The following is a 24,096-nucleotide window of genomic DNA, read 5'->3' as shown; positions in this document are numbered from 1 at the left end:
AAGTGTGAAGGATCTGATTCCCTATTTCACTGCATCACTGCCAAGCTAATACTGTTGCTTGGATTCTATAAATGGCAGTAAAACTGGTGTGGCATAGTGAATAAGCTGTCCACTGAATTTCACTGTATGCCGTGCCTTATAGCCACATGTATTATTTGAACTGTGCTTTCCATACTGTTTGGAATTTCAGAACTGGCTATTCTGCTGTTTAACAGTAACTTAGGAAAATACACTTGTGTCTGTTTTCCCAAGTTATTTTGCCATGTAATCTTTTCAAAAAATGCTTTGCCAAGCAGGTCTCAAAGATGTCTGTTAATGTATTAGAATTTACAGTAAGCATATTGAACTTAAACTTTGATGTTTTGTTGAAAAGGTCATCATACATTTACTACAGAAGACAGAACCCTGTGAACAGGCTGTGTGATCTGAGTAATACTTTGATTAAAACTTCCAGTTAGAAAACGTATTTCAAACCTTTTCTAAAATAGAACAAACAATGAGATGAGGCCCTTGAGGTAGTCTTCATCATATGTGAAATTGCACTAAGGTTTGCTTTAAACTCTTAAAGTTGATTTAATGTCTGAAGTAGACAAGCTGCTGCATGGTTCTCCATGCACTGGTCTCCTCACTCAAATGTTAGTCTCTTTTTTTTGTCTTTTTTTATTCTTTTTAGGCCTTCCTGAGTGCTTCAAAAGCATGGGGCAAGAAATTCTTGTGAAAAAAGCAGTAAGATTTGTCAGAAATAAGACTTGATTACATCTGTCTTCTTACTTTGGGAAGGCCTTTAGGAATGACCTTGTCTAGATGCTCTGAAAACTGAAAGTTTTCCCACCATAATGGCAGGATTGATTTTTTTTATTTTTATTTTTTATTATTATTATTTTTTTAATGAAAACCAAATACTGTAATAAATAACCAAGATCTAATCACAGCTTTTAACTCTGATATTTAGTCCCTCAACCTGAAACTCCCCAAGTGCTACAAAATAAACAGCATTGGTTTTTTTTGCTAAATATTTACAGCACAGTCTTGTTCACTACTAAAATCTTTTTCATTGTGAAATCTGCATAAGACTTAAGGATCGTATTTTCACATGAAAAACATTATGTGGGCTGGAAAAGCTGCTGGATGTAGTGAAACGTATCAATCAATCAAGGTAAAATACTCAGAAGTGTTCTGCGATGGAAAAACTCACTCAATTCATGCAACATATAGTGTTTTATCATTTAAGTTGCCATAAATATAATATTAAGTTATTATTTTCCTTAAAAAGAATGAAATGCAGAGCAAATGTTCCAACATCCAAAAATCATAGAATGCCCCAATGTCTCCCAGTTCCCATAAGTAACACACTAACAGATAATGTTGGTTGTATTCTCAAATTACAAGCTGTTATCATTAGAAAGATTGGCACAGATGGGATGGTGCTACAATCAGAAAGATCAGTGCAGATGGAATGGTATTACAAAAGGAAAGGTGCTCACCCATCTCTGAAGATCTAGGCTGGCAGGAAGGACTCCCTAAGGGAGGGATTTCCAACCTGAGAGCCTTCCCCAGGGCAGTCAGCCCTTCAGTGAGGTGTAAGAGAGCTGCAGCCAGGTCAGCCCCTTCTGGTTGCACAGTTGAGCTGCCTTTACCTGTGCTCCCAGGGCTGACTGGGTCCTTTCCCCAGGTGGTCAATCAGTGGTTCAGGCTGTGACTCAACAGTTCCCATGCACATGCACGTGTGTAATTGTGTCATTTTCTGTAGTTCTATCTATATAGCTTAGTATATGCTTTAATTTGTAGAAATGGATCAGTTATGTCTTTGGTTTTGGTAAGGTCATTTCTACCTCTGCTGGTTGCATAGGATTGGTGCCTGCATGTTTCTAAGTGGTTTCTTATCCTAGTGAGTACTAATGAAGGACAGTGATAGACACAGGCAAAGTCCCAGGTTATATTTTGCTACCTGAATTATAGTCAAGAACAAATTTGCTGGATGGAATGAACAGTCTTTGAAATAAAAGTTATCATCTTGAATATGTGACTTAAGAAAGTTGTAAGCTAGGGAAACCAATGCTCAGACAGGTAGAAGTGAGCCTTTATATAACAGACCTCATGCATTCTGTGACACAGAATTCCCATAAAATTATCTTAAAAAATATCTCCTTCCCCATTCAAACAAAGGTGACCAAAAAGGGGAAATTAGTGCAGCAACAGGTAGGTGAAGACTGAGATTGTGGAAAGATTACTGTCTTTCTTGACACTGGTCCTGTTTTGAGGGATATTCCTCTGCTAATTGCATACTTGATAATGATTATTGATGGTTTTTGTACGATCTTAGGAGAAAATGTAACATTCCAGGCAGCTTGCTAAATAAATGCTTTATCAATGTTTATTCATTTAAATTGAAATAACATAAAAAAAAAAAACAAAAACAAGAACACTTTAGCATGAAAATTACCTGAAGAGAAATAATTCCACTTTGTTTGCTCATTAGCAATTATTTGTCTAACATTTTTATTGACTTAGGTTATGATTCACAGTCCACTCATGGTTCATTGGATTCACTTCTTTGGTATTTCACTTCAAAACTGTGAACTATTGGTTCATGAGGACTTTGGATTTTCATGCATTAAGCATAGAATTAAATATGCCTGATGGGAAGCACACTGCTTAGCTGCGTTCATTTTGAGATGACTGTTTTTGATGGATGACTGTGCTCATATGTCACAATATGGAAATAGAAATTAAACAGCATGGGGGAAAATAACTGGGGGATTGGGGTGAGGGTGAGCTGACAATGATAGGCTTATAGTGAAGTTTTTCTAGTTACAAGAACAGCAGTGATTTCTCAGTTACTTCCTTTTAGTGTGGCTGAAGAAAACACAACTGTGATTTTTTCTGGTTTTTTTTTTTTTTTTTGAACAGCAGTCTTCAAGTTAAATCTGATCGCTGGAATTCTGCTAGGGAATTACTTTGGCATCTAAATTAGTGCATGTAAATTATGCATGCACGAGCACAAGAAATAATTTTGTGTTCATAACAGCCAATTGTACATTCAGATGAATGTTTGCATGCATAGTCATCCATTTGGAATCGGGCCCAAACTAAATTAGAATTAACAGCATGAGCTAGTTCCAGAATTTAGCTCTCGGTCTATTTATAATAATGCAATACACGTTTGGCTATAACAGCCAAAAACCCCACGTAGCTGCAACAGTCACACCCATCAGGTAAACATGTACGTTGGAGATTAGAGGCTGGTACAGCAAGTAGAGCTGACATCAGCATAAATTTGGTGCATGTATAATGTGAGGAAACAGGCTGGACTGCGTAGCAGGGAATAGATACAGATGCCCCAAGCACCTCTTCATCTCAGCCTCCTCCACTCCATGCTGTATGAGTAAGGGCTGTGCAAATGAGATGAACTACTTCTAGGAGACAGCCACTTCTGTTCAAAGCCCCCAGGATGACTGCTTATGCTTTAAGAGTCATAACAGCTGCCAGCCACTTTGGGCCCCGGGGTGAGGTCCTGATGTGCTGCCCAGCATTCCACAAGCATGCCTGATGTCTTGTGTCATCTCAAATGGCCAGGCTTGAAGAGAAGTGCTGGAGGAACGGGGCAAAACACTGCCTTCTGGTTTTTAAAACCTCATGGGCATTGCTTCCCTTTCAATACTTAGCATCTTCCGCTGCCCAGGATCCCAGGCTGTTTGGTGAGCAAGGATTAGGACTGAGTTGTTCATCTCCTGCAGTGTGCATCCGCGGGGCACAGGCTCAGTCCCTCAGTCCTGTCTGTCCCCACCACTCATGGTGAGGCAGGGACATGTTCTCTAGGGACAAAACTTGCCTTGGTTCTAACAGGTTTGGTGTTTGGACTCAGACCAGTTGCACAAGGCAGAGACCAAACTATATTTTCCATGTTTGGAGGACAATTCCAACTATGCTTTTAAATCACACCACAGACTTTCAGACCTTTTTAATGTCAGAATTGGAAAGAGCACACAGTGTCTTAAAAAGATGATTTGATGCAGTAAAAAGTATACCAAAAGAACAGAAGCATACATCAAAACAAGGATGTGATCTTATGTCATGAGTTTTACTAAGAACAAGGGTGTCAGTAAAAAGAAATCAGAATTTTGAATCTGATCTTTGATTTTTATCGTGAAGTAGTTAATGTTCTATAGGATCAAGTGATTCTGCATGAAATGTTGGCATCAGATGGAATACTGATCCTGTTACCTTAGCTTCTAATGTAACCCAAAACTGAGTATACAGAAAGGTTTTTTTAAATCAGATTTTTTAAATGCTTTTATTAATTTGCAAAACCAAATTATGTGTTTATAAGAAGCTTTTACAGGGTTCTTGATAGCTCTGCAGATACAGAAGTGATCTTAAGCAGATACAGAAGTGATCTTAAGCAGAGAGAGGACAAGTGGAAATCAATCAGTTCGTCCTCATAAAAATAAAAATAAATTCATTACGTACTTACATATTGTTTTGGGGTAAGACTGTCCTTTAAATTCCCAGGGTTACAGAAGATGATAAATCATAGTCAATTATGTAACTTGTTTTGAAAATATTATTTATCCTCGAATAATTTTGTGACTTTGCCCCTTGTTCTTAGTCCAGGATGGGAAACAGGAATACAGAAAGCAGAGGCAGAAACGTTCTCTCACAGATATCTTTCTCTAATATCGGTCTACTCGTCTAAGAGGGTTTGTCACTTAATTTCAATTTTTGAAAGAAAAAGAAAATCAACGGCTGTTATGATTATGGCTTTAAGACTTGGCTTTGATTTTTCTTTTTTAAAATTTAGTCTGCTGTTCTTGTTATAGGGCAAAACTAGTGTGGAAGCAAGGTGTAATTAACAGGGCCAGTTAACCCTATAAGAAGTTAGTAGCAAATTATTATCAACTTTAGCAGTAGAAAAATTTCACACTATTACTTCCTAGGTCTTATTAAAAATAAGAGGACATAATCTATTGGAAGTAACTTTATCACCCAATTTGTGTATTTAAGACCTTGTTAAATACCTCAAGAAAATGAAACATTCGCAATCTGACCCTGTTTGGATGGGAATTATCTAAGTGACCCTTTTTAAAAAATTGTATTTCATCTTGCTCTTTCCATTAGAAAATATTGCAAGGTAAAGAGTGGGAGGTTCATGGTCTAGGTAGGACTTGCTGGATTGTTCCCTTTTTTCCTAGTGACCAGGTTTCCATGAAAATAAGCTCTTGTTTTCCTCTGCATCAACTGTCTGCTGGTGTCTTCTCCTATCTTCCTGTCTGGTTCATTATCCTATTTATACCAAATAAAAGTGATGAAAATCTCTTTCACCTATAGTAAACTTGAAATGCTGTGAAAGTGAAGTGCTGCATAAATTAGTGATTCCGTAATCATTGTGGCGTTGTGCTTTATTTATGTAGGAAATATCAGCTTGTTGAGATGCTGAGCTTCCTCATAACTGCAGAGCTGGCACCAGTTACTTACTTGTCCCCGAGAGGGAGCTTGCTGAGGTCTCTACCCAAGATATTTATTCAGAGCAAGTTGAAGCCAACCACTGACCAAAAGTAATGCTTCTCATTCAAGATATTCTGTTTTTCCAAGGAGGAAAGAAGTTTTTCAGTCTTTTCCTTTTTGTGTTTTCCATTAACAACTTGGAACTTGGTCTGTGAATATTGCTTTGAAGAAGTGAATGGTACGATTCTCAGTATGGTCCTGTGAGATGCTATTGTGTTAACTTTCTCCAGTGTGTTTATAAGGAAGCAAATAAAAGTCTAGCATATCATAGCCTGGCCTGGAGCTTTTAGAATCCTTTTATATAGTGCATCCTGCCCCCAAACATCACATCTTTACCATAAATTCCATGTTTTGCAGTGAACTATCCAAAAAAACCCCAACCACTTAATACAGTAATAAATTAATTTCTGTGGCATAGGAAGTGCCAGTTTGCTACTATGACTTGTTGTTATATCTGTAGTGAAAATAGGATGAAATGGAAGCACATTTTAATTCCACTGAAATAATAGGAGAGCTGGGCCTTCATCAGTGATTAGGAGAATGCAGATTTGCAGTGGTTTAGAAATGAGCCAAAGGGTGTAGCATTTATCAGTTAGAGCAGAAGCTTGGTATTGCTGGGCTTGCTTTCTTTTTTCCTCTTTTTTTGACAATTAAATGTAAGCTGTAGTTTGCAGATAGTAGTCATTGCACTGAGCAATTGGGAGAAGATATTTCAGGTGCTGGTAATAGATAGTTGGATGTTCCTGTGTCAAAATTCATCAGATAAGTTGAGAAGATTGCCAGCTCCAGAGATGTACAATAGCTATTTGTTACACTTGAAACATGCTGCTTTGCAGGCATAGGCTTTAGTGGCTTGTTGCAGTCAGCGAGGAATAATGGCATTTAGGCAGTACTAAATAAAGTTTTCTGTCGTGAACCTTTTCCTGCTATAAGTCTAATAGATTTAAAGACCTACTGGTACAAAATAACGTAGTAGTTTGATGCATAGCTGTCTTGCTGGTTTTTTTCAAATCTTTCTTCCCTCATCTCCACTGTCTACTCTAGCAAAAGAATGCTTCTAGATAGACCCTGACACTGAGTTTGCAAATACAGGGTTTTAAAGGCATCAGGATAAGATATACAAATACTTGTTCTTTGCTCATGTTTGTTTCTTTGGGAGATGAGCTGGTTTCCTTGTGTATGATATTTACAGCATGTTCAGTGGTAAACTCCATTTAGCAAGCATTCTATCTGCCGACGTTAGTATTCCACTGATCCTCTAGGATGGCAGTTCAGATCCAACTTCATTTCACAAGTGGCTGACAGACTGCGTTAAACTGTTTTTCTACTTATTCAGTGTACTGCCAAGTGTCCACATCACTGGGAAAATCGTGATTGTCAGAGGGAGACTGAAGACTTGAGGCCAGGCCCTTCAACCAGTTGTTAATTATAGGATATTGGAGCCAGTGGAGTGACAAGAAATTATCTGTCTCAAGATGTGTTGTGCACATTTCAGCCTCATCAAGCATAATCTTTTCTCTTAGGGCCAGCACTGAGGCCTGGTGGCAATGCTCTGAGAAGGGGCAGGCTGCTGCTGCTCTTGCAACTGCCCCACAACAGGCAGGGGTATTTGTGCCTGGTTGTTGGACCACTGAGCCCCGCCATCAGCATGAAATTTCCTTAGAAAGAGAAAGAAAATGTCATTGCTAACGAAAATATTAGGTACAAGTAGCATGTGCCCTATTTCACCACGCATGAGAAGAGGATACCTAAGGATGAGGATAAAGAAACACATCAACCCTAAGTTAGACTTATCCTATTGTTGCAATAATGCCAACTTGCTTTAGTTTTCATTGTCCATAGCCACCGTGTCATATATGTAGCAAAAAAGTTTGGTGAGTAGCCTGGCAAAATTTGGAGGAGGCAGGATAAGTTGCCACGGGGACCCATTTTCTAGAAGCTCACTAAAGCAAGATAGATTTTGTTCTCTCTCAGAACTGGATCCCTCTGGGGAAGGGAAATGAGGTTGGAACTAGACTGGTTGCAGTTGGTTCAGTAGGAAAGGAGGCTTTCTGGAGCTCATTCGTGGTCCAGTGTTTCATTCCCTGGAACTTTGTTTGTTGCAATGGCCTCTGTTAGACTTGATGAGCCTCAGTTTGCATCTATTCACAACATAACTGGAAGGATCCTCTGGCTACAGAATGCATTTTGTCAGTGGTATAATCTCTCACTCTGTCTCCCTCCTGTTTTTGCTTTGCTGGCTCCCATTTCTGCAGAGTATATCACACAGCAGATGTACACCATCAGAGGAATTCATGACCAGTAGACACAATTCCTGCCATCTTCCCCTCCGCAACAGGAGCTCAGCATCACTGTTGATCAGACTTCACTGCCAACATACCTGCAATGTGTGCCACATCTTCAGTAAATCTTCACTGCCTCCTCCTTGCAGTCCTACCTGCTTGGCAAATAAATGGAACGCTTCCATCATCCAGGTTTTGTTGCTCCTTTTTAAAACTCCTTCTTATCACAATATCTGTACAAAATTGGACAGACTGTTGGGCTCAGTTTGTCCTGAGATCATGATTTACTACTACAGTACATACTGTTTCCTCTTCAGTTTTTCTTCCTCTCAAACACTTGGTGGGTGGCTGTCTCCAAGATTTCACTGTGTTGGTGGCAGAAATCATGTTCTTTGTTCCACACATGTCTCCTTGCTACATGGATGGCCTCGGTTCAGAATCTGCTTCTAAACCACAATCTAAGATAGCAGCATTTTGAGTGATGTCAGCTATTTGATGTTACAGCTATCTGATGCTTTCCAAGACAGAGTTGCAAATTGAGAGCAATGTTGTAGATTAACAGAGTAGCAGATGGAAGGTCTCACCTGAATATGCCATGTGGTTGTTGTTACCTTATTAATTTTTGTGATATGGAACAATTGGAGGTTTTGTTTTATGTTAATATGTACAGATCTTTTGTCTCTGCTTGAGAAAGCTGGAGTGCTTTCTGCAACAGATGTAACTAATTTTGAGACAAATTTCAGGCAACTGAATTTTATCTCATAGAATTGCTCAGGTTGAAAAAGACCTTAAAGATCATCAAGTCCAACCACAACCTACCCATATTACCCTAACTCTAACAACCCTCTGCTAAATCAGGTCCCTGAGCACCACATCCAAACAGTTTTTAAAGACATCCAGGGATGGTGACTCAACCACCTCCCTGGGGAGTCTATTCAGTGCTTAACAGCCCTTTCTGTAAAGAAGTGTTTCCTGATATCCAACCTAAACTTACCCTGGCTCAACTTGAGGCCATTTCCCCTCGTCCTGTCACCTGTCACCAGTGAGAAGAGACCAGCTCTGCAATCACCCTTCAGATATTTGAAGAGAGCAATAAGGTCTCCCCTCAGCCTCCTTTTCCCCAGACTAAACAGCCCCAGTTCCCTCAGCCTCTCCCCATAGGCCATATTCTCCAAGCCCTTCACAAACCTTGCTGCCCTTCTCTGTACCTGCTCCAGCACCTCCATGTCCTTTCTGTACTGAGGTGCCCAAAGCTGAGCACAGCACTCGAGGTGAGGCCTCACCAGTGCCGAGTACAGGGCAGGATGACTTCCCTGGTCCTGCTCACCACACCATTCCTGATCCAAGCCAGGATGCCATTGGCCTTCTTGGCCACCTGGGCACACTGCTGGCTTACATTCAGCTGACTGTCCATCAGTACACCAAGGTCCCTTTCCACCAGGCAGCTTCCCAGCCACTCCTCCCCAAGCCTGCAGGGTTGCCTGGGGTTGTTGTGACCAAAATGCAGGACCTGACACTTGGCCCTATTGAAACTCACACAGTTAACCTTGGCCCATCGATCCAGTCTATCCAGGTCCCTCTGTAGTGCCTTTCTCCCCTCTGGTAGATCAACAGTTTCTCCCAGCTTGGTGTTGTCTGCAAACTTACTGAGGGTGCACTCAATCCCTCATCAAGATTGTTAATAAAGATGTTAAATAGAAGCAGCCCCAGTATGGAGCCTGGAGGACACCACTTGTGACTGGTTGCCAACTGGATTTAACTCCACTGACCACAGCTCTTTGGGCCCGGCCATCCAGCCAGTGTTTCACCCAGCAGAGGGTACACTCATCCAAACCGTGGACAGCCAGCTTCTCCACAAGGATGCTGTGGGGGACAGTGTCAGAGGCTTTACTGAAGTCCAGGTAGACCACATCGACAGCCTTACCTTCATCCACTAAGCGGGTCACCTTGTCATAGAACAAAGCCAGCTTTGTCAGACAGGATCTACCATTCATGAACCCATGCTGACTGGGCCTGATCCCCTGGTTGACCTTTAATTGGTCCATGATGGGTCCTGAGATTATCCGTTCCATAACCTTCTCTGGCATGGAGGTGAGACTGGTATCTCCATGCAGTTTAAATTCTCTATTAGTGTATTAATTCTTTTTCCTAATTATGTTACTTTTTTTTTTTTTTTTTTTTTTGTCTACTGAAAATGACTGATTTTTGTACTGGTTTGTGAGACAGTTAGCTAATTTATGCATGATAATTTGTTAAGATTTGACTTGCAGTCACAGGACTGAGCATTTATTCTAAGGGATTTCATGTATTTCCTGCTCTAGCTAGAGGAGTGAAAATAGTGGCTTCAGATAGCAATAGGTAGAGAAATTGAAAAATAATAGTGGTTTTTTTTTACATGCTTTTACTTGTTGAGACAGAAGGAACAAACACTTCCAGCATAAGTACCACTTCCTTTTTTTTTGTTTGATCTTTATAGAATAACCTTTCAAATATCCATCTATCTGAGGAAGTTTGAAAAACTCACTCTGATCTCTTAACTGTCATTCTGATCCCTTCAAGGGAAAGACTATGCTTAAAGCATGCAGCAGGCAACTGTTAATTAATGACATATTGGAACTGATGCTGGGGGCTGGGGTAAACCAAGTAACAGAGAAACAGAAGAGCATATCTATATCTGTATGGAAAAAAAAAAGCTTTCTACTTTTTTTGTTATTGTTAACACAGTTGTTAATATTGTTGGTAACATGGTGGTAACTGTGGTGTTTCAGTGCTTGAGTTTCTGTCTGCAGTGCCAGATCAGTCCACAGGGAGCTGAGCACAAGCACTCCCTGACTCTAGCAACAAAGTGTTGACTGCTGGTGAAATAATTTTTTGGCCTTGGATGGGTTTTCCTGCACAGACTGCATGGTTATTAACCAGTACAGCACACTGTGTTTGCAGATTGCCTGTGCTAATTACTGTACTGGCTGCCCCAAGGCACTAAGCAGTTCAGAGGCTAAGTGCAACCAGTATAGAAATATACTGAAAATACTAGCAGAGGATAAAAGGGACAAGGATACTGTGGAAATATAGTTGTGTATGGGTAGTTGTGTGCATGTATAAAATAAATACTGATGTTAGTTGGTTGCATGTCAACTTCACCATGATCAGGGTTTTATAGTTTCATTTCCTAAAAAAAATGTTTTTGAGTAGGCAGTTGAAGAAAGATGCCAAGTAGCAGGAGGGGGATGTAAGCTTAAGGACCACTTCATGCAGGGCTTGGTTAAAGAAGATGCTAATAAGCTTGGATGATGAGCAGAGCATCCAGAAGCTGCTCTGATACAGCTTAAGAGGCAGGGGTGAGAGTCAAACATCAGCTGCTAGAAACAGCTTCTGTGCAGAAAGGGACAAGGCAGAAGGAAGTAAGAAGTGGAGGAGGAAAAAAGGAGATGCTCTAAAAGCAGAGGCAAAGTAGATAAACCTGGAGGGAGAGCATGGTGTTGAGGCACAGCTGGGCTTGTATGAGCTGGATAGCAAACAACCTTAACTGTTAAATGATTGGTGATGAAGGAGGAGGTGTTGGAAGGGGTGGGGGAAAAAAAAAAAAAAAAAAAAACAGAAATGATGAGAGAGAGAATAAATACTGACTGAATGAACTTGAACTCTTCAGGGTTCCCAGAAGAAATAGGTTAGAAAAGCTGCCGCCTAGGGCACTCTCCTTTCTACTTGTCACTTTACTCTCGTCTCATTTAGAGAGCTCAGAAGAAACTACTTATTCTCAGGATGCAGGACTGGCTTTGTTGAAGATCTGCATTGTTCTCAGCCAGGAAATGAATGGTTGCTCAGACTGCAAGGGGTCCTGCCACACACACAGCACAGCTCTTCTGTTCTTCAGTATCTGTTCCTCCAGCATCTTTATCCTGGCTGAGATAATTTTTTTTCAACATTGTCACCACCATTAGCTCTGCATTTTTGCTAATGTTGAGCAAGAGCCTTCATACCGAGCTCGTAAAAATCTGCAACAGCAGAGGTGATCTGCTGGTGGTGTCGCCACTGCTGAAATGCACAGCCCACGACCTCACTCTCTTTGGTCTCCATAAATGTTCGGCAAATGTCCATGAAAATTGATGGCTGTGATTTTTTTCTGCATCGATGAATTCAGTGATATGCCTTTGTTTCGCACACACTTCTGTGTCAGATGCTATTTTGTCAGGCTGCCCCTCTGCTGCCATCTGTCACACAGCAACAAAGTGAGGAACAGAGTATTGGCAGGAGGGTTCAACCCCCTACTGCCGTACCACCAACATCTGCCTCTGACATAAGGGGCCAACATAAAAAAATAGAAGGCATTACTTTCAGAGTAGCCCTTGTATCCTATGTAAATACACTTTTTCATTAAACGAAAGAAGTGACCAAATTGTAGGTAGTTTGTAAGTATGGAAATAAAATGGATTATGTCCATGAGATTTAGTGTCTTTTGAAGAGTAAAGGGAGATGAAAACACAACATGCACTTTTCCTTTGTTTAATTTCATGTCTATGATGTATTTCAAAAATCTAATTGGCACTGTTTTATTTTATAAACCTTTTTTGAACAGAATGTTTTCAAATAGTAGACCTAGGTATCCTGCCTTTCCTTTCTCTTTTCATCGTCTTGTTCATTTTCATGCTTTTGTTGAATTAACAGTCTTAAGTGGTTTTGATCGTGTTGTTGTAAGACTGTTTTTCTGTCTTCACAGCTGTTGTTGAGTACACATTGGAAACAGTTGGTGAGAATGAATTTTAGAGTGGGGTGATAGAGTGCTAGTCTTTCTTCTCATGTGATATGTGATAAGGCAGTGCTCAGCTTGTATCAGGCGAGGTTTAAATGGACACTGGGAAGAATTTCTTCATGAGTATGGTGGTCAAGCATTGGGATGGGCTGCCCAGGGCAGTGGTGGAGTTCCCTGCAGGTATTTAGGAGACGTGGACGTGGCGCTAAGGGACATGGTTTGTGGTGGGACTTGGCAGGTCAAGTTGATGGTTGGATCTAGTGATCTTGAAGGTCTTTTCCAGCCTATTTGGTTCTTTGGTTCCCTGAAACATGGAGTATTTGACCACCTTGTTGCTGAGGAGCTTTCTCTGCTAGCGCAGCTACTAAGCTGTAAAATGTCAGAGTACTCAGTCACAGAAGATGAGCAGAGAGAATTAACTGAAAATACAGACTGTAAATGCTCCTGGAGTGAATTGTGGACTACTTTCACATTTTTTAATATTGAAAATTTGTATTATTGCATGCTTCAAAAGCCTTCTGTCCTTGCTGATTAGCTTCCCTGATTCAGACTGGAGTTTCCTTGTTCCATCACGTCTTGCTGTACAGTTTTGTACTATGTGAGGTTTTGAAGTGCTAATTGAGGTTAATTAGAGAAGTAGAGGTTCACTTGCTATTTTGTGGTCTGATCTTGAACTACTAAAATTATGTTGGATCCTGTGTCTGCTAAGTACATAAAAATTAACTTCCTTTGCAGATATAGAAGAATATCAATGAATTGATGGGAAACAGAAATACAAGTTGACTGCCACCTATCTAAGCTCCCTCAGCATGCAGATTTTCTGATGAAGCTGAAAATCCACTGATGGTGTTGTTTGTTACACCCAGGCTGCTGCTGCTTGCTCTCTTTCAGATGCTTCTTGAGTTAAATGAATATGACGACTAATCCTGTACAGTCTGCAAAATTTACTGTAGTTAATCCTGTTCCGATTTTTTAACCGTGTATATTTTGGTGTTGAAGTGCATGACAACATCCTGGTGTACTGAAGGATAATACTGTATGCTGTTACTGTGGTTAAGATATACTCAGTGCCGAACGGTGAATCAAGTCAATTAATAAAATGTTGGCAAAGACAGTTTGGGTAGAAAAACAATGTTTTTAAATGTCGCTTATGTTGGTTATGGGATACATGCTGAGTTAACCTCATTGAACTTTTCCCCAGGAATTGATGCGCTTACAATTGGCGGGTCATTATGCTGCTCCACCTGTGTAGTGTTAAGGTCAGTGTGTTTTTCTGATTATAAAACCCATCCATACCATTCCATTATAAATTCACTGTCATTCATAATGGAATGTGCCAAAGCTCAGAGCTCGTTGCAGCTGCCCCTGGTCCGTATTTACGATAAAATGAAGCAGTTCAGCTAATTTGAGCATCTTTTCAATAACATGTCCAACGAAGCTTCATTTGAAGTGATCTTTCCTTTTGTTTCTGTTTTGTTTCTGTTTTGTTTCCGAACTTAAGTAACCATCTGATATCAGTGTTGTTTTAGTTTTGTGTTTAACGTGACCTGCCCAATAATTCCCTCAAGACATGGTAATTGTCTTAAGATCCTAGCAAGGAGGTCCTGGGAGCAGCAGGCAACTGTAACGTTTCAGTTGCACGTGTTTATGCATAGGCAAAGCACAGAATGCATCAACCACTCACCTTCACAAGGCATTTACTGAAAGCTGCAGCTTTTGACCATGAATTAATTCGGAGTCATCACGACACAAATCAGCCATCACAGCAGACACTAATGTGTGAGCTGCAGGAATGTCTGACTGTCACTAACCACTTCTAGGGGACCTGTGAGATGATCTGCATGCATAAAACACTGCTGCTGTATGCATCTTCCTGCACAGCTTAGTTCTCTAAATTGCCATGCATTATCAAGGAGGGCCAGAATGTGCATTAAAGCTTATCGAGTGTTATTTCTGTCACTGAAATGTTGTTATTACTGGGGTTTTTGTTTGTGTGTTTGTTTTTACATTTTTCTTTGTTACTAATCCACCAAATAACCTTAATTCTGTGAAGAATAGGAATTTTGTGAACTGCCATGTATGTAATAGGTCCTTATATTCTTCCATTTTCATGAGGATGTATCCTTCTTACGTTGAATTTTGCACTATGTAGTAGCTACTGAGAGTGCCTGGCACTGGCTGTTCTGCCTCGGTACAACTTAAGCAGTACTGTTATTGCTGGGGAAATACATGCAGCCACATGACAACAGCTGTGAATTTTGTGAGACTGTTCAACAGCACTCCTCCTTTCACCTCTCCATAGCTGTAAGCTCAGTGATATTGTACACATGTATATGTAAGTTCTCCCAGAAGTATGTGCTGTACATCTCAAGATGTGTTGGACAGTCATGGAAAGAACACTGCTTTTGGTGACAAGTAATACTGGAATGTTCTAGCTTGTGAAAACTGTTTGCCACCTGACACTTCATGTGCCAATACTATGAATTTTGAAATTACTGCGTTGTGTAAGTACATATCCAGAGGATTTAGCAGTTTTTTTTCCATTACTCCAAGGAGAAAGAAAGAAAGAAAAGAAAAAAGGATTTCAATTTGGCCATTGTCCAAAATTTAAATAAAATATCTCTCTGAAAGAGAAGATTTTGTTGTAGGACGGCATGTTCTTTCCTAAGTAAAGAGTGTTGTTTGAAAAGGGCAAAGAAGTCTGGCAGAAGATGAACCCCCTTGCATTCCATCTTGTCCTCGTATTAGAAGGGTTAGGGGTAGCTGTGCTTTGATTCTGAGTGATGTCCAATGTGGCACTGTTAAGTCCGGTCATATTCAATATATGAACTGCCATCATTATGGGTTCACCAACAGCACACTGCCCAATTCACCTAGCAGTATTTGGATGAGCTCTCATAATCACTCCTAGGAAATTTGGCTGGGCCCAACGAGGACTCCCATGGCAACAGTGTGGTTTGTTAAAGCAAGGCATTAGAGATTCTTCTGAATTGCTGGTGATAAATGCATGTGAGATTAAACAAGAGCATGAATAATATGGCTGACTGCAACTGCATTAAATCATGGAACAACTCTATAGAGAATTCTAAGTCTCCCAGAGAAGCACTTTGTATAACTGGGTGTTCAAATCTTATCCAATTGGCATTCCAATGGGGGTGGAAGAGAGGCTCAGCCTGCTGAATGATTCCAGAAGTCAGCACTGTCTTGCAATTATATCTTCCCTCCCATTTCTTCTCTCTTAAGCCATTTTTATACTATTTTCTTAGTTTCAGGTGGAGCTTTAGTGATTCTAGCCAAACATAACTTTGTTTTGGAAAGTCTACTCAGAGAACATGAGATATTTTTGACAGAAAGGTGGAAAACTGCTGGCTCTGGGCCAGCTCAGAGCGACAGCAGAAGGGTAGTTCATCAGCCCCGACAGTATCATCAGTATCATCAGCCCCGACAGTATCATCAAGTCCCCAGCCCTGCAGGATGATCACGGATTTAGCCATGGGGCTTTCACTCCACTCCATACTCTGTGTTGTTTTTTTTCTTAGTGTCAGCATAGCAAGCTCCCCTGGTGGTTTGCTAACAGCTAAGATCACAGGTCACATTGCTTAGGGAGCTAACGTGGATTATCCACCATATTCCATCCTGGAGCTTTATCTCCTCTCAAGAGGTGGACATTGCAGCAAGTCATCTCCATATTGCACAAAGATACAATTGAAGGACACCCTTAGTAGCAGAAAGGATTAAAAAAAAAGTTCTGTTAATAAAACAGATTGCATTATACCTTCGAAAATTGTAAGAGCAAAATGTTTTTCTTGCTTGGGCACCAGAAGGATCTATGCTGCAGTGTTTTGAAGTTCATCTGCAGTGATGAGCTTTCCTAAGTTTTGAAGAAGTGCAGCGCTCACTGCTACTTACATATATAACAAATGTGGGCCCTTACGCTGTGGGCAGCACAAAGGAAATCCTGGGGATTTTGTTAGACACCCCCTACCAAGAACCCTGCTGGAAGTAGGTAGCTGAAGACATTGCATGAAGTCACGACAGGAAGAGAACAGTTTGACTACTTGCTACAGCACATTCAGCTGATTGTGGTGCTTTCTCTCTCCTGTGCCCAGTCTGAGGACAGCTGTACTCAGCCTTGTCTGAGTGATGCAGCCCACAGGCATTTGTCACAAAGGTCTGGCTGTATGTTAGACACATCACAGAATTTTGTGGAAGTTTAACTGAATCTGCAGCTTTGTCCCAGTTTCTACCAATCTCCCCTATGTCTAGAGGGGAAAAAAAATCTCTAGAAACAAAAATGGAAGAGTCATTCCCCAGTTCCCTGTCCTCCCTCCTCTGTTCTTTTGCCCTGCATGGAAAACACGTTGAACCAAACTTTCTCTTCTTTCTTGTCATTACTGTGAAGAAAATTTTGTTTCCTCTATCTGAGCATGGACTAATTCAGGGAAACTAAAACTAATGCTCAGTGTGGTCTATAGCAGTGAGCAGCACGTACCTGCACGGATATATACTTGACCTTATGGATGAGCCCTTGATTGTGTTGCCTGTAGATAATTGAGCTAAATGCCAATATTTGTTAGCAGTTTGAAGACTTGCCAGGTGCAGGACCATTCCAAACCTCTAGTAGGGCCCAAGCATTATCACAGGTCTGTGTTCAAGCACTTGATTTAGTTCCTTATGTTAGCTTCCCAATGTACGCAGTCAGCAGAGCACAGTTATGCTCCTCTTGGTATTGCAGAGCACTCTTTTCTCTCCCCTAACCATGTAAGTGGTACAGAGAAGTCAGTCTGTGGCCCAGACTAAGCACCCAAATCTCAACACGGGCTATGGAAGACTGAAGTGAAAATGCAACAGAAAAATTGCAGTGGCACAAGCCAAATAATGTCTTGGACAGAAGCTGGTACTCTCATAGATGGTGGCTGGCACTCGCCCATGCAAGATATTGTTTTTAGAAAAGGTTTTCTCTAAATGATACAAAGAACAGCGTGTTAACATTTTCATTTGAACTTAATTCTTCATTAAGGAAGAAAGTTTACACTGATACATTTCTTAGAAAAATAAACTTTTGTACGCACTTTACATTATATTCAGTCTATTTGGTCCCTTTTTGTAGTGTTTTGTTTTTATTAAAATGCAAAGCAATGGTTTATTAAAATTAGAAACAAAAACATGGGGAGATCCTGCTTTTAATCAGATAAGTTAGCTGTGGTAAAAAGATATATTAGTATTCCTAGGTGAAACACTGTTGGTGTAGAATTGCTCCCTGTGGTTCTCAATATGGAGAAACTCTTCAAAATGTTCTTCTGCAGCGTAGTTCTTAAGCAAAAAAAAATTAAAAAGCCAACATCGGTTGTATGAATCTTTATTATAAAAAAGCAGATGTAGGGAAGCCATACCTGAAAGCTATTTTCATGCCATAAGCCTTCTCGTGTATCAAAATTAAGACATTTTGCAAAGGCTTTATTTTATACTGTAAGATATACATGCTTTTTGCTAACGATAACCAATAGGGTGCACATTTCAAGTTCTGCATCTCTTCCATAACTTTGTCTGATGGGAATAAGAGCTAGCAGATCCACCAAAATCCAAAGATTTAGCAGAAGATTTAGCAAATTTAGCAACCTGCACATGTGAAGGAAAGCACTAGGCTTTCTTCCAGGCCCTCAGCTGGGAAGTAGGGTACAGGCAGAGGCAGCAGCTGGACAAAACCGCAGGTGGGATGAGGAGAGGTGGGTGGGGAGCTTGAGCCCTTGCTTTCCTGAAGTCTTTAATTAGAGTAGCATAAATATTGGCTAGGATGAGAGGTGTGTTTTAATGGAAAAAATTAAGAAATAGATTAATTTCTGGCACAATTCCCTCTTCCTGTTTATGTCAAGCTCTATTTCCAGTATCAGTTTAATTGAAGGAAGGATCCTCTCTTATTTGTTTATTATCTGCCAGCCTTGCAAGGGGGAATGAGGGGCACCTGCAGACAGCAAGACATGGATTAAAAAATAGCTCAATCAAACATCACTAGCATTTGAATGATTAGAAGGGGAGTACTTGCAGTGAAATGTGGTGATAAGCTTGCCATTCTTTTCATTACATTACTCAGCTGGAGGGCTGTGAAGATGCAGGGCTTTCTGACCTCATATATTGTGGAATAGAAAAGTCTCTTGAACAGCTTACTGGGTCAGGCTCTAATGCAAAGTCTGAAACATCCAGGGAATGTTTCTGTGCAGAACAACTGAAATATCTGATGTGGACCCATGGCCATGTGTATGAGCTGCTGTCTGTATCACAGGACAGTACCCTGACAGCATCAGGGGTAAGCCATGAGCTGTGTCTCTGAAGTTGTGATGCTGCCTTAAAACCCCGTGTTGTATCAGCTGTTGTTTCCTGGAAGCTTGTGGGCCTTCTAAAAATCTGAAATAAAAGGCTTTATAATTGTGGGTTGGTTTTGTTTTTGTTAAAGGTAAATATGCTCTTGACTTACATTCAGAATTTCCAAAGTGGATACTTCATTGCATCCATAGTATTTTGCAGCTTTGCCTTGTGTGACATACCCTAGTGTTGTTTTTTTGATGTGTGCAAGTATTTTGATTATGAATTGAAGTCTTTTCTCAAGATGTGGTCAGTCTCTTCAAAGCCAACAGAAAAACCATCTGAAAACCTCCATTAGTTTGTGAGATTCTATGTGACAGAACTAACTAAAATCAATGAATGTTGAATTTGCTTGAATTTAAACGATTTACAGCACTTGTTGCATATTGAAAAACATTATTCTACGATGCACAGAGAAGGCTTTGTCAAATACATAATCTCTGACTCTTATGTAAGTATATTCTAGAACTGAATTGGGATTTTAAAAATGAAAAGTGAGATTATTCTTTTTTTTACCTTGTAATTTAAATGAGTTCATTCTTCATGACACTAAGTTTTCATTTCTGTGTATTTCTTTACTTCTTGAAGAAAGATTGCATGCTTGATGCCCCCTTTATCATGGGATAAAAAAAAATCACAACAGATTTACTAGAAGGCTGGAATTTTATCATATGTATGTGCTTCATTTCTTTTGTACTTAAAGTTTATCGGACTCTATGTGGAAAGGATGTAGTGCTATGTTAGATTTTAGGTCGAATCCTGCCCCTACAAAGTCACTTTGATTTGGCTTCTGCTGTATTTTCATTAATGCTTGTAAGCAACCCCAACAACTATTTCTGCAGACATGCACACATGAGTAAATTCCCTTGTGTGAGTAATCAGTTAAACTGGTGAGGCTGACTACAATTTGTATAGCCTGGTTTCCCAGGCTGATAAGACTCCTATGACTGCACTTTCTGTCTGTCTGTCACTCCCATAACTAATTACTTCTGAAGCCGCTGGCTAATTTCAAGCAGAAGAGAGAGGAGTAGCAGTCTGGGAGATAATTGAGTTTCTTCAAAGTCTCATTGGCTGGGGAGACACAATAGAACCATGTTGGGCAGGGGAAGGCAGGCAGAGCCCTCCTGCCACCTATTCCAGCTGTTGGGGTTATCTGGATCTTGCTTGAGGTGTTGGTTTTTTTTTTTTTTGCAGAGAAATGGACAGGAAAATGATGGGATTTTGGAAGAGATTTGGTGGTGATGAGATTACAGTGCTGCAGGAAAATAGTTTCAATAATTTTGCTGTTGCTTTATTTTTGTTTCTGTGAATGCTCTCCCAATGAGATCCAACTGTCTTCAATACAAACAATCCTTCTAGTTAGAGGTTAGAAAAACAAAGTAGTCATCTACTTATCACTAATATTGAGAGAACACCTACTCGAAGCTTTAGTATGTAGTCTATTAGCTAATGTATTACAAGTGATAAACTTCCTAAATTAGTGTCTTTTCTGTTCACAGGTCTTCAACAAAAATGAATTCTTGCAGTCTTTGAGAACTGCTTACCTGTTCAAAAGCCAAATTTTAACCTCTCTGACATTCCAATTTTACAATTCCAGGTTAAATATGAACTTTCATGTTGAATAAGTACCCTGTAGGACAGGAAATGCTATTAATTTTAATGGACTAGCCAGAGACCAAACATCTCTCAATTGATTTTTGCAAAGAATTGGACAATTTTCATGGTCCTGATCAGAATGGAACTGGGTCCTACAGCAAGAAATTCAGTGAGATGTGATTATTAGTGTGACTGCTATAACAGGCTGTGTGATTGTCAGTCTTTCTTTCAGAACTCAAGTTTATGACCTGCAGAGCTGAACAGTTTTCCAATTTGCCTAATTCCACAGGTTTTTATGAATGCTATTCAAAATCTAGCCATCATTGCATTGCACTGGAAGCTAATCCTCAGTGGATTTACAGCACTTCGTTGATGGAGAGGTTGTTATTAGAAAAAGTAAATTAAAAAACTTTCATTTACTTACTTTTAAGAGTGCAGTCTTACTGTAATTCTTCTAGGAACAAATGGCTTGAAAAGTGCTGTTAGCTCTAGCTAAGGGTCCTCACTGAAGTGAAATGAAGATATGGCTTGAACCTTTTTCAGGAACATTCACGTGCTTTCGTCTGTGAGTGTAATATGACTTTTTTTGGTCTCTATCCCCAACGTTCTTCTTGTCTGAAAACTCTCCTGAGATTGTAAGAACACAAGACCACGAACCATTTGAATTAGAGTAAAAAGAAAAATCAAATTAGAACCTGCCACAATAACGTGAACAGACATTTGCCCATACACAAGATTTTGTGATGCAGCACATTAATATCTGATCACTGTATTAGAGGTGTACCAGCAGCAGAGTAAGGGTGGCTGAAGTTCAGAACTCAACCTCATGGCAGCCCTTCCACCTTCTCATAGTGCATGCCCAGTTTCTCTTGGTGATGGCAGTGGCTGGCATGTAGTTAGGGGCTGTCTTGTAGTGAGTTGGAGGAAAGCAGGGTCCCTGAACACAGCTGCTGTTCGCTCATATAAGAAATTTTTGAGCCCTTTATGACGACCTCACATTTTCTCTTTGTAATATTTGACTCTTGTTCTCAGGCTAGAGACTCTAATACTAGAATGACTTACTTCCTTTAGGGATCATTTGCATTTCTTTAATTTCTCATGAATACAGTTACAATAACAATTTATTATGATTTATACAATCAAAACATAAGCAACCTTCAATTGAGTTGAATCACTAAGTAGGAATCTGGCTTGGAAATAAATATCTAGGCTAATTCCACCTGTCCAGAAGCAGAGAAACCTCACCCTTTAAACTCTGCTTTGTTTATCAGTAATACTAAAAGATTTTAATGGAATCAGGATTATTTTTAAGAACAAAATACTGGATCTGAGGAATTACTAGGCATACATGTATTTTCCTTTAGAGTTCTTCAGTGCAAAACTAAAAGTCCTGATTGGCTCAAAAAATGTCTCTTGGATACAGTTTTGGTTTTTAAAAATCCTGTAACATCAAGTAAATTAGGCAGAAAAGGCTCCCCAAAGCAGGGGCCGTGGTCCCAAGCTTGCCAGAGTTCAAGAAGCACTTGGACAACACTCTCAGACACAGGATTTGCTTTTGGGTCCTAAAAGGCAATTTTTTGCTCTGTGTGCTCAGGGCATTTTTCAACAGAGAGGTGGTGGCACGCTTGGTAACATTTAAAGTGCTTTAGTTAAAACATGAAGTTCTGATAATCCAGTTGTAGTGCTGCCCTTCTGGTTGTGGAACTGTTTGCTGCAGTTGTTGAGAACTATCTGGACGTTGCTTTCTTTTGCAAAGTCGCCTTGTTCCACACTGACATCAGAGGGAGTTTTGCCTTTAATTTCATTGGAAGCAACATCAAGCACACTCAGTGATGGTATTTCTGCATCTGTCTGGAGATAGCATAACATGGGATCTCTGTGGCCAATTAATTTCCAAATGTCAGGGAATATTCCAGGCTCCATTGAAAGGTGGAACACGGAGCTGAGGGTGTGCCCAGCAAGCTGGTGTCTGGTTTCTTGTTGTCTGTGGATCAAAGAAGTGGTTGATGGAGGCATTAATACCCAGCAGCCTTCTCAGGCCTACCTGTCTCTGCCCTGCCTCTCTGCCTTAGGGGATTAATATGCTGACGCTTCAAAATTCTTTCCTCTTAAAAAGAAATGAAGATGGGGGTTAGAAGCATAACAGAGTGTAGAGACAATGAATGAACTGAGATTTAAAATGCTCTCTTTGCTGCTGTGGTGCAGAGAGTGTGCAACCATGGTCAGCTGGAAAGAACCATGAATGAAGAGAGTTGCTTGCCATCCCTCCTGTTTTTTGTATTCATCGTCTCCACATGGAAACCAATGTCTGTCTTATGGCTGTGCAGCACCTGGTGCCTTATTCGCTGTCCCTTCCTGTCTAGGAGTGAGAAAAAGAGAAAAAGTAGTATTAATGAGCGAGGAGAGATGCTTTGAGAATTACAAAAGAAGAAAGAGAAGAATACAAGAAAGACACATAGTCATCTATGGACATGGCATAGAGGAGCAGGGACCTTGCTAGCAACGAAGAGTCAGGGGAAGGAGGAAGGAAGTTCTTCGGCCTTTTGCAGGGAATAGTGCTCAAATGTATGTAGGGATTTTGCAGTTAATGGCAGTGATGGATACTTTGAGACACGTGAATCGATCCACCCCTTTGTGTTGTGCAGACTGGGCAGAGAGAGAAGTGTCAGTGGTAGAAAAAGTACATGGTAGGTGTAAGCTTTGCAGGATAAATCCTTCTTCAGTATGTACCTACACAAACCTTTGGTGTGCTGAGATTCATGCTTGTGTCTGAAGGGGGGCTAACCAGTATTACAAACTTTCAATATCTGCGTTTAGTTGCTTTTTGTTACCTTTTTTTTGTGTGTGTCACTTTTACAAACAATATTTTCAGCCTAGGATTGATATAATGCATTTGACTTAGCTTGACTTTTTTTTTTTCTTCTCTCTAAAGCAGTCACTATGCAGTATAGAAATCACACAAGCTTTTTTTTCTTAGTAAACACTTGGGGTGGAAGGTATGTAGCCCTTTCGTCGGGGAATGCTGGGATTTTTAGAACTCACACACCGCATGATGTCAAGGCTTTTTTCAGCAAAAAGTTTTCGGAAGAGTCTTTGGACTCTGTGGGGTTGGGAAACGTGGGCCCAGTTCTACGCAGAGAGATGATTGTAGCTGACAGTTCTGGGAAATGTGGTATGTTACTGGATATCCTTCCACAGCTCATATTTACCCTGTATCACTTCCTTCATATTCTCCTAAATTTTTGCAATGCTTCCTCACAGCTTTTCCTGTAAACCTCATCTACATTTACTGGTATGACATTTTTGAGGAGATCTGTACAAGCAGTGTTTGTGGTATGCTGAGTAATTTTTTTTATTAGTTCATTTTTTTCTTCCTCCAGAAGTACCATCTAGGTTGTAATGATTTTGTATTGTTGTCTAGAAAGCCAAACTATTCTTAAATGATCAGATAGTAGAGTTTAGTATGTGCTTTTAATCTGCCTAATGATTTCTGTTTCACCTAAATGTATTCTCTGACACTCTCAAGAGTGCTTTGCCCATTTATGTCTTTCTTTATAAAATTATAGAATTCAAAATGTTTATACAAATACATTCTGTCCCATC

At 40.2% G+C, this 24,096-nt stretch overlaps 1 protein-coding gene across 5 annotated transcripts in view; it reads left to right on the top strand.

The window, feature by feature from the left end:
• Nucleotides 1–24,096, top strand: part of HECW1 (HECT, C2 and WW domain containing E3 ubiquitin protein ligase 1) — a 239,966-nt gene that overhangs the window by 46,960 nt on the left and 168,910 nt on the right. Inside the window, exon 2 of one of the 5 annotated variants that reach the window (XM_090142194.1) lies at nt 13,739–13,796. The exons of the other annotated variants lie outside the window; for them this stretch is intronic. Coding sequence (XP_089998320.1) covers nt 13,770–13,796 — 27 coding nt within the window. The 5' untranslated portion in view covers nt 13,739–13,769. The remainder of the gene's footprint in view (nt 1–13,738; nt 13,797–24,096) is intronic. 5 annotated transcript variants of the gene reach the window in all.

Source organism: Phasianus colchicus, chromosome 6, assembly GCF_987193195.1.
Source record: "Phasianus colchicus chromosome 6, bPhaCol1.hap1.1, whole genome shotgun sequence".
NCBI classification, from domain to species: Eukaryota; Metazoa; Chordata; class Aves; order Galliformes; family Phasianidae; genus Phasianus; species Phasianus colchicus.
Note: the sequence above shows the minus strand (reverse complement) of the source record. Positions and strands in the feature narration are given on the sequence as shown.